Genomic DNA, 11,351 nt, shown 5'->3' with positions numbered 1-11,351 from the left:
AGATAGATTTCTTGCATGGGCCTGAACTTGTTTGGCTCAGACCTTTGGGCCCATCTCTCATCTTTTAGGACCTTTAGGGTCCTTTCAGGCATGGAAAGACTCTGAACAGTGGGAGAGCCTTTAAAGGAATCCCCCCCGCCCCCGTTTCTGGGGATAGCACTCATCTTTGTCTCTGGTGCTCTGAATGGAAACATGTTAGTAGTACTCTTTATTATAATCACAGATTAGAGAAATCACAATACAAACAGCCAATAAGTCATTCTGGAAGAGCGACCAGCTCTTGCCGAATTCTACAAACAGACAAGCAAAATTTGGCAACGTTTGAAGAAATGACATCATGGTGATCACAGAGTAAATACTGAAAACAGAAAAGATCCTCATGGCCTGGGAAATTAGTTAATAAAGGTGATATACACTGGGCATGTATATTTCTATTAAAATCACAATATAGTAAAACATGAGCCATTGTTTTGATGGCAGCCACGCCACATGGGCAAAGGCGAGGAAACACAGTAGAAGACTGCATTGTAGTCTTGCTCATAGCCATTTTTGGTGGGAGTTTTTTTGGTCATATTTGATTAGACATGCACTCTGGTGCATGAAGGGCAGCACGTAGCTTCTAAAGGAGGGAGAGCTGCAGTGCTTAGCTGATTTATTGATTAGAGTAATTGATATAAGAGCTTTCAATCCATTAAATAGGTGCCCCAAATTAGCAATAGCACTTACATTTATATACCGCTCTATAGCTGGAAGCTCTCTAAGCGGTTTACAATGATTTAGCATATTGCCCCCAACATTCTGGGTACTCATTTTACCGACCTCAGAAGGATGGAAGGCTGAGTCAACCTTGAGCCCTTGGTCAGGATCGAACTTGCAACCTTCTGGTTACAGGGCGGCAGTTTTGCCACTGCGCCACCAGGGGCTCTTCAAATTAACTGGTCTCTGGAGCCAATGCTTAGCACACTATCCCCCATGGGACCCCTCCTAAGTGGGTGGAAGATTCACTTTACCCAGAAGGTAGGGTTGCCAGCTAGGGGCATTTATAAAGGACATGTGACTATTTTGGGGACCAAACTACCTTTTTTTTTTTTTTGGCATTAGGAATACAGACTGTTGGGGACCAAACAATGTTTTGCATGTATCGTGGTATCCAAAGTTCTGGGGAGCAGCTAGAACATTTTGTTTGCTCAGAACACTGTCCTCTCATGAGCAGCTTCTCTTCCTCTATCTCCTCCCCCTTCCTACTGACTATCCATCCAATGGGGAAGCCAGAGGGGAGGTTCCGCTTCAGTGGCGGGTTGCAGAGCCACATAATACAGGAGCACAGATAGGTGGACCTGGCAGGTGCACCTTGCTTCCTTCAGGTGGTGGCGGCGGCAGTGAGAAGCTAGCGGTTAGCTAACTTTACTCAGTTAGCAGCTACCCTGTCATGAGAGCACAGAGGAAGGCAGCCATTATAGCCTAAGACTACTTTATTGTGTAAAAGGAAGAGACAAATTCAATGAGAAGTACAGGCAGGAAGAAGGGAGGGACTCTGCCTCCAATGAGGATCACAACTAGCAAATGCTAGTGCCACCTACTGGCTGGACATATTAGAGCAACATTTCCACACTTACCCCTGCTGAGTAAAAGTGGTGAATCTCTTCTATCATGGGGAGAGCAACTTCTACCCCAGCTTGCAAAAACACAGTCTCCAAGGCTCCTGTAGTGGATTAAAAGCCTTTTGTCTCGGAGCAAGCTCACGTGAGGGGAAGAAAACTGCCAAAAACTGCCAAATCAAAGAAAACTGCCAAAAACTGCCAAATCATCCCAACTGAGCTTTCTGGTAAGGTTTCTCCTAAAACTTTTCTGTGATTTTTTTTTTGGTAGGTTCAAAAGGCTGCCACTGCCACCTGCTTATCGACAGAGCTTAAACCCCGCTGGGTTTGGGGTGGAATCCCATGGAAACTTTCTTTTTCTATTGGAAACAGGGCTGTCCTTAAGGCATGGCAACCCTGGGCCCCGCTCTTATAATCCACATGAGAATTAACTGGAAGGGGGGGCCTGCACTGGCTGATTTGCCCCGGGCCCCGCACCCCACCATGGCTCTCTAAGGACAGCCCTGATTGGAATAGTGCAAAAAACCTTCCACGTGCAAGCCTACATGTGGTGAGAAAACTGATAGCTCCTGACTGCTTAAAGCATGTTTACACCAGAGTAAAAAAAAACAAAACCCTTTCAGTCCCCCCCCTTTTCCTGAGTTAAAAACCCACTGGGAGAGGCTAGTAAAAGAAAGAACAAAAAGAAAAAACAGTTTTATTCAAATGCTACAAACTGCTTCCGTCTGAGGCTTTCTCAGCTTTTAGTTACAGGTAAAAATACACAGTAGGTTACAAGAATACTTCAAAAAGCACCCCAGATGATGTTGGGGCAGCACAATTTAAAAATCATGGTTACCCAGTTGCAAAGAACAGGTATGTAGGAAAATGCAAGAGGACATTTAAATGCTTACAGAGTCTTTTGAAAAGCCCTAGGTATATTGAGCACTGGCTAGTGTTTCTTAGTTTGATTATGTTACAGGTAAACAATAATAGAATAGTATCAGGGATATACAAAATGCACACAAAATGCACACAAAAGAAACTGAAGGTCTAACACCAAGTCTGACTAAATGAAATTTTCCCTAGACTAACTCCCCGAAGCCAAAGCCCAGGCTTCCTTCTCTTGAACTCATTAAATTCTGGTTGAAGACTCAAGCTTCCTGTCCTCCTGACTTCCCAGGACCTGCAGAGACATTTTCCTGAAGCCAGTCCTCCTGGCTGCATGGCCTTGGCCACATGTCCTCCTCCGCACCTCCAGCCAGCTTCTTCTAACAAAGAAACTCTCCTCTTCTTGCCATTGGCTCTCTAGGTCCCACACACCTGGTGTGTTGATTGGCTGAGTCCTGGAGTACACCAGCCTTTCAGTCAGGACAGGGTTCACGTCTGGTTGACTATTTAGAGGGAGGGGCGACTGATTACTACAGCTCCTAAGCACAGTGCCATTGCTCCAGCGACAAAGTCCCCATGATTCCCAACAGCACCTGTGTTGCTACAATGATGACTCTGTCCTTAGGAGCCATGGTGGTTCTGTGTGTTTGCAATCAGCAGTAGAGTGCTTTTCAGTAGAAAGCTTTAGCATGGATGCATTTGGCTTAAAAGGATGGTAGACTGTACAGTATGTTGGCCATCTACATCCTGAGGGTGGGCTCCTAAGGTATATAGGTTTGTAATGTGACCTGTTTTTATTTGGGAGGAAAGATTGGCATCCTGCTTGCTTGAAACGTTTGATTTAAGCCATAGTGAAGACATTTTCTAGCCTGGAAAGGTCAATAAAATTTGGGAAATAACCTTTGCTCCTACAGACTGTTTTCTTTCAACAGTCCAAGGGGCTGCATTCCTCTATTAATGAGGAGTGTTTAATGAAGAGACAGAGCGGAGTCAAGGCAAATAGTTTTGCTGGAGCTAGATGAAATGATATATACTCAGACTTGGAAAATATGCACAAGGGCTGGGGTCTCCTGTGGGGACTTGTCTTCCTGTGGCTGTAATCTGCGTCGCTCATTCCATGGGAAGAGTGGGAGCGATAAGGTGAAGACTCATTCCCAGGATGTTGCTGTTGCTTGTGGAACTGTGTTCCTTGAAGGGACGTGCCTGTCTAGTGACTTAGAGTGGTGTTTTGGAGAGGGGAGAGGGGATACTGAAGTGGTGGTGCTGGCTGTGCCACTTGGTGCTGAGCCCAAGACTGTGAAGGCTCCTGGGTGGTATGTACTGTGCATTCCCCCTCTTTTTTGTGGGTGCTGGTTACATGCTTAAGTGGGTGGCTGTCAACAGCAGGAGGCAACTGTGGGGTGCTGGCCATGCCACTGCCCAGGAGCAGTGCTTGTGTGCACGCAGTGTGGGAGCATGGGGTGGTTGTCCCTAGGAAACAAGAACCATAGTTTCAAGGGTTTGACAGTTTTGTGACATCACCAGGCCCTGCCTCAGAAATCTCAGGTTTTTTTGGATGCATCTGTCCTGGTAGCCTTATCAATGCCACCAGAATAGAAACAAATCTCATTGGCTACGTAGCACTGCAACATTCCATTGACTGTGTGGTCCCTGACTTGATAGGATCAACCATGTGACAAATCTAGGAAGGAGAACAAAGTGGAGTGGGGAGGGGGCATGGTGGGTGCCTTTGGCCAGTACATGACAGCAGGGCACTGCAGTGCCAGTGGACTCTGGAACCGATTTCCCTGAGTTGCTGGCCATGGCAGGTTGTGGCATGGCTTTAAGAGAAGAGAGTGGTTTGGCAGGCACTGCTGGGCGGTGCTGGTGAGGCTTGTTGCCAGACAGAATGGAGAGGAAGATATTCAGGATGTAGGGCCATGGAGTGTATGTGGCTAGAACATCGGTAGCTGGGGGCTGCTCTAGCCATGGGTATCTATGGGTGGTGCAGGGGCATAACTATAATAGGGCAAGGGGAGACAGTTGTCTGGGGGCCCACTGCATTGGGGGGGCCCCAGAGGCAAGTCACATGCCTGACTCCCCTAGCCACGCAACCGCCCGGGCTTCCTTCAGTTGTATTCATCCTCCAAAACTGATATGAGTGTTAAGACCCGGAGCTATACAGAACTGCATGTCTTTCTCTAGTACCATTAAATGACTTGCATCATCCACAATTTACAAAACCTTTAAAAAAATAATTTAGGATGATGTTCTCTTGTGGCACATAGGAGTGTGTGTGTGTGTGTGTGTGTACACACATATACATATACATATACATATACATATACATATACATATACATATACATATACATATACATATACATATACATATACACTATGCTTTTTGTTACCACTATTCAGCCTCATTTAAGATTTCTTTACTTCATGAGCTGAGCTTCAGTGAGAGGGGGGGCATTTTAAAATCTTGTCTCTGGGCCCACTCCAACCTTGCTATGCCCCTGGGGTGGTGTGCATGTAACTGGGATTGGTGAGAGTTTTGGTTCATGCAACCCACATATCTAAGATCATCATGACATCAGCAAACCAAGTTCAAATATAAGATTAACGAGGTCGGTTTATAGCCCAGGATTAATCTGAGATTCTTGCCTTGGCACAAATTCACACGATTATTCTGTCAGCTAACTGCATTAACCCTGGATTCAAATAAGCATGTGACCAGGCATAAGTCTCCTAACCCCTGCTAACTGAGCAAAAAGGCTGTTAATGGTACTGCTCCCAGGGAATTGACTCAGACTAAGTGACTCAGGAGTTACTCTAAAGCAGGGGTTCCCAACCTGTGCTACTCCAGATGCTGCTGAACTACAACTCTCATCATCCCCCACTACAATTTATTGTGGTTGAGGATGGTGGGAGTTGTAGTTCAGCAACATCAGGAATACCACAGGTTGGGAACTCTTGTTCTAAAGGAATACTTAATTTCAATACACTATTAGGAGTAATTTAATCTGGATGTCAGCCAGTGAATCCAACACATCTCTCCTGTCCTGTCCCATACGGCACCATAGAGTCCTCAGAGTTTGGTGATCAATGAAGGCAGTCAAGCAAGGCAGGCTACAAGGCACAGTTCGGGCAAGACGACAAGGTTCAGGCAGTTGCTCAGATAGAACCATGGACAGATCCATGGGACATGTTGACCCATCAGCAGGCAGAGGCAGACTGAGCCTTGAAATACCCCTGCGCCCAGTCTGCCCCTGCTAGGCTCCGACTCCCTGCTGAAGGAGAAACCTACTTGAAGCCTGGCAGCTACTCCTCTTCTCTAGTTCATCCTGCCTCATCTGATGCCAGCGCTGACACACAGAAATGGGGGAGAGGGATATAGAGGATGAGAGGCCAGTTCCCCACAGGGGCTTGGGCTCTGAAAGTGTCATCTCAGGAGTTCTGACTCCACAGGCACAGGGGGCCCTATCCTTGGAGCTCCCACTGATGTTGAAACCTGGGGCTAGATCTGGTTCTGGTCCTGTCTCCTCGGGGTTATCTTCTGGGACACTGAGGAGGTCCCGAGCCCTTTCCAAACTACCTGCTCAACAGCAGCAAAATGCCTCCATTCAGGCAAGTCGCATTCGAAATGCAAACAGCAGGGGGAGCAGTCTCGCGGAATCTAACTCTGGATATATGATGTCCTAGCTCTATATCGCAGCGATTAAATTCGAAACAAGACTTTGGAAATGTGAACAGCACCCTGCTATCCGTGTAGGGACTGTGGTGTCACAACACAGGAAGTATGGAAGCACACTTCCAAGATACGACATAACCCCGTTGCAGGGTCTAAACTGGAAAGCTCCCAGGACTGGATCCAGTGAGGGCCATCCTCATCAAGGCCATATGCATGGGTTTCCACATGTGCTGTGTTACCATTGAGGCCTGGAGCCGATTCCAGTGCTGCTTGGCTTCCTATAAAGAGGGTTTATATTCATTTTCCTTAATTGCTTTAGATCCTTTGAAATAATCACCCCTAGATAGGGCCAGTTACTCTCCCCCTGCTAAATAAAGAGAATCACCACATTAAAAGATGCCTCTTTGCCAAGTTAGCAGGGGCATTTAAGTTAGCATTAAGTTAGCAAGTTAGCATTTAAGCCATTTTGAGAACTCTGTTGCTAAAAAAGCATATCTTGTGGAACAGATTATTATGTCCCTCAGCTGTGAAGGGTTTTGCTGAGTAAAGCCACTTCGAATCACACTCGTGGCATTGAGGGAAGCAGCCCCTCCCCTCTGCTCTCGGGTTTTGTTTTGGTGCAAGTTCACAGCACATGCCTCCTTGTTTTCCTTCTAGCCAATAGGGGTGGGGGGGGGAGATTTCTAAAGAGTTACATCTGCATTCCTAAAGAGAGTATCTCTCTTATCATGCTAATGATTCTTCGTCAGTGCCTTCCCCTATTTGTTCTGGAGTTTTCAGAAAAAGTAGCATAAAACCAGAATTTTTAAAACTCAAAAACAACTCGAGATAAGCTAGAATTCACAAGACAAAGCCCGATTTGTGTGTAGAGTGGGCCCAAGGAACTCGAAGGGAATTCAGGGTAAGTTGGCTGCTGTGTGAACGCACACACTCTCTCCCGAAGGATGTTTGGGGTAGAAGCCCTATTTTTAAAGCCTGGAGCACATTCTCTAAGTATTTCTTCTCCCCGGGCTGTTGTTGGCTCTTCCCCAGCTCTCCTGCTGTGACTGCAACAGGAGCCTTACTTGGCAATGCATTGCGATCCTTCAAACCCCCACAGGCAGGAAAAGCTAAGCTTGGCTTCTCTGAGTAACCTTCTGGCAGGAGTGGCCAGAGAGTCTGTATTTGCCAGGGTTGATCTACTGGACCCTGGCCTTTTTCCTTCCTTCTCCCCTCTGATTTTTCATAGCCAGCTCCCCTTACTGAATTGCACAGGCCAGGGTTGAGGAGAGCTGGTCTCGTGGTAGCAAGCATGACTTGTCCCCATAGCTAAGCAGGGTCTGCCCTGGTTGCATAATGAATGGGAGACTTGATCTGTGAGCACTGCAAGAGATTCCCCTCAGAGGATGAAGCCGCTCTGGGAAGAGCAGAAGGTTCCAAGTTCCCTCCCTGGCTGCTTCTCCAAGATAGGGCTGAGAGAGATTCCTGCCTGCAACTTTGGAGAAGCCGCTGCCAGTCTGTGAAGACAATACTGAGCTAGATAGACCAATGGTCTGACTCAGTATATGGCAGTTTCCTATGTTCCTAAGTGGGTAAAGTGATATCATCATTTCCCAATATTTTTATCATTTATGCATTGTTTATATTATCAAGGTCACATTAATTATTGGCTAATTTTAAATGTCTTGTTCTTACATGTTGCCATTAACTTTATCAAACGTTTGTCTTTAAATTTCTGCTGCTGCCTGGCTCCTTCCTTCCTTGCTGCCTTTCCCCTTCTGAGTTATTCAAGCCAGCCCCCCTGACTAAACTGCACTGGATTGCATCTCATCAGAAATTTCCAGCATGTTTGTTATCACTTATGCATTGTACATGATCAAAGCGACATTAATTATTGCCTAGTTTTAAATGTTCTGCTTTTACTTGCTTCCATTTACTTTATCAAATGTTTATCCATCTTCAAGAAGGCAAGGATGAATTCAGATTTAGATAAACAAAACTAAAACAACAGGGAGTTATTTATTCTATTTTAATTATTTTATAGGCAGCAGCCACTTTAACCTTCAGGGCTCATAGTGACAAAGAATATAACAAATTTAATAGAAATTGCACAGTAGATTGTTTAACTATTGCCACCATCTTTAAATTGTTTAACTATTGCCACCAACGTCAAATAAAGGGTCACTAAAATGTGTGAAGTTTGTTTGTTTGTTTATTACATTTATATACCACCCAATCCAAACTGCTCTGGGCGGTGCACCACAACAAAAACAACACACACAAATCAATCCTTTTAAAAACAATCATTATAGAATTTAAAAAGAACATAAAACCATTAACAATTAAAACATTTAAAGCAGTTTTAAAACCCTGGAAGGCCAGGCCAAACAGCTCTCCTGAAAGCCAACAATGAACCCAAAATACAGATTTCTGCCAGGAGGTGTAATATTGGCTAAAGAGATTGCAGGATGAGCAAGTTGACATAGAGTTTATTTTTTTGTATGATAGGTGGTGCTCCCTCCAGACAGTATTTACTTCATCAAAATAAGTATCAACAATCAAAAATATTTGTTAGAGAGAAAAGGCTAGGCTGGAGGTGCACAGGAGGACATATGGCCATGGACGTTGACTGCAGGAAAAATAACTCTGCAGATCCTTGAGAGACAGGACAGCAGGAAGCTTGAATTCTCATCTGGAGTTTGGTGAGTTCAAGGGAAAAGGGAAAAGTTTGTTTAGTCAGACTTTGTGTCAGGGAAGTTATATTTCAGCAGCAGAGAAGGCCTGTCCCCGAGTAACCACCAGACGAGTCAGTGGCAACTGTAGACAGACCTCTCCTGATGATCTCAATGGGCGGTGGGGTTCATAACGAAGAAGATGTTCTCTTAAATACCCAGGGCCCAAGCCATTTAGGGCTTTATAGGTTATAAACAGCACCTTGTATTTTTCTTGGAAACTTATCGTCAGCCAGCGTAGATCTTTCAATACAGGAGTAATATGGTCTCTCCGAGATGACCCAGAGACCAACCTGGCTGCTGCATTCTGAACCAGCTGTAGTTTCCGGACTACACATGAGGACAGACAGCCCCACAAAGAGCATGTTACAGTAAGCCACATCCAGGTTCGGGGTTAAATAATAGCAGGTTGGTTCTCATGTCACAATGTAAGCTGGAGGAGTGGCCAGCTAGGATTTTGGAGCCATGTGCATTCCTGAAAATGGATTGTGTGGGTGGGGGAAAAGCCATTTGGGAGACTGGGAATGGATAATGTGCGAGCAGCAAATCTGGTCGATCAGAGCAGGCAGCAGACATTGGTCATCTAATTGGGTGTTGGATGGAGCAGATGGTCTGCCTGCTTGGCTTGCACATGATCACTTCCTGGTCCATTGACCAGCTTTCTCCCTGCCCACAAGATCCATTTTCAGGAGTATGCAGGGCTCCAGAATCCTGGCTGGCCACTCCTTCAAATCACATTGCACTGTGAGGACCAGCCCAGTGTGTCCACAGCCAGGTCTTGCGGCTGAAGGCAAGAGCTGAAAGCAAGAGCAGCTGAACCAGTAAAAGCTGGTTGCAAATGGAGGGGTTATGTAGGAGGCAGGAGCTACACCCGTCCTGAATCTGAAGCTGGTCATGATCCCAAATAGGCGTCTGAGGAGTTAGCCTCTCCTCCTCATGAGTTGGTCCATTGGGAGGCTCTGAGCAGCCAGGCAAGCACTTTGCCCCCAGTGTTGGAGACAGACTCTGGAATGGCATCACTTCTGATCCTGGCGTCCTGGGAGCAATGGAGGGCATTCTGTGAGGGAGAGCTGGTCTAGTGGTAAGGTAAAGGTAAAGTGTCCTGTTAAGTCGATTTCGACTCTGTGGTTTTCTTTAATAGAATACAGGAGGGGTTAACCACTGCCTCCTCCCACGTAGTATGAGATGATGCCTTTCAGCATCTTCCTATATTGCTGCTGCCTGATATAGTAGCAGCGGAGATTCAAACGGGCTACATTCTGCATGTTAGTCAAGCATTTTCCCACTGTGCCACTTGTTCTGGTGGTAGCAAGCATGAATTGTCTCTTTTGCTAAGCAGGGTCCACCATGGTTGCATATGAATGGGAGACTCCATGTGTGAGCATTGTAAGATATTCCCCTCAGGGGATGGGGCCACTCTGGGTAGCGCACCTGCCTGCTTGCATGCAGACGGCTCCAAGTTCCATCCCTGGCATCTCCTAATAGGGCCAAGAGAGACTCCTGCCTGCAACCTTGGAGAAGCCGCTGCCAGTCTGTGCAGTACTGAGCTAGATGGACCAATGGTCTGACTCAGAATAAGGCAGGACAGAAGTGATGGCAGGAGAACCAACAAGCATTAGCTGCTCAGGGTCTGTCAGATCTAGGGGATTTTTCGCAGGGCAAGGGGACTTGGCTGGGGCATGCTCATCCTCCTAGAGAGTTTCCTCTGGATCCGATTCAGGGTGGGTCCTAGCACAGTGCTCAGCTCATCATTGCAGCCAGAGTGTGCCCACACCCCACAAAGTCTAATCCGCCTGACCTGCTGAAGTGCCAAAACATGGGAGGTGTAACAGGAGTGGCAGTGGACACTGGCTGCTGGAAATCCCAGTCTGAAATGCGCACACACCCCAGCTGCACCCCATGTTATACGAGTTACACACTATGCCGTATTTTCTTTCCCAGGCAATGGAGGCATACAAGGATGCATGTTTGGTGAAATCAATTGGAGGGTCCAACTTCAACCGCAAACTACTCGAAATGATCCTAAACAAACCAGGACTGAAATATAAACCCGTTGTTAACCAGGTGACATGTGACTGCCATTTGTGGATTTTGTTCATGCAAGCTCTTGCATAAAGCTTATTTATTATGGATCTGGTCTGAGAACTGTTGCATGACCAAGCAGGAAAGTCGTTGACCAGAAAAAGCTGCTTGAAGCTATAAGGATGCAAACGCGCAGCCGCAATAAGATACGTTGTTCAATATTTACCCCCCCTCCCCTTGGGTGGTTGTGTAATCACTTCAACATGTGCAGTACTTTTGTCTGAGCATGTGATATTGATCAAACTAAATGTCAGGAGCGTGCAGTCCTGTGATGTGTGTTAGTTGGTTGTGTAAGCAGATGCGATGTGTTGAAAATACAATGTGCACAACTGCTATCTTCCAGTACCATAGAGACTAAGCCAGTTCACACAATCCTAGATAGGAAGGAACCCACATCCTACCCAGCTTCGAGAGC

General features: G+C 46.2%; 1 protein-coding gene and 1 long non-coding RNA gene across 2 annotated transcripts in view; one reads left to right on the top strand and one right to left on the bottom strand.

The window, feature by feature from the left end:
* The first annotated feature begins 1,336 nt into the window (after nt 1–1,336).
* LOC128328553 (uncharacterized) lies at nt 1,337–11,294 on the top strand. Its single transcript, XR_008309282.1, has 3 exons — nt 1,337–1,825; nt 8,631–8,824; nt 10,796–11,294. It is a non-coding gene; the product is annotated as an uncharacterized LOC128328553 (long non-coding RNA).
* Nucleotides 8,317–11,351, bottom strand: part of USP18 (ubiquitin specific peptidase 18) — a 39,793-nt gene continuing 36,758 nt past the window's right edge. Inside the window, exon 10 of the mRNA XM_053258640.1 lies at nt 8,317–8,814. Within this exon, the coding sequence (XP_053114615.1) occupies nt 8,674–8,814 (141 nt within the window). The 3' untranslated portion in view covers nt 8,317–8,673. The remainder of the gene's footprint in view (nt 8,815–11,351) is intronic.

The sequence above is a fragment of the Hemicordylus capensis genome, chromosome 5 (assembly GCF_027244095.1).
Source record: "Hemicordylus capensis ecotype Gifberg chromosome 5, rHemCap1.1.pri, whole genome shotgun sequence".
Lineage (NCBI taxonomy): Eukaryota > Metazoa > Chordata > Lepidosauria > Squamata > Cordylidae > Hemicordylus > Hemicordylus capensis.
The sequence above is the reverse complement of the archived record's forward strand: the minus strand, read 5'-3'. Positions and strand labels throughout refer to the sequence as shown.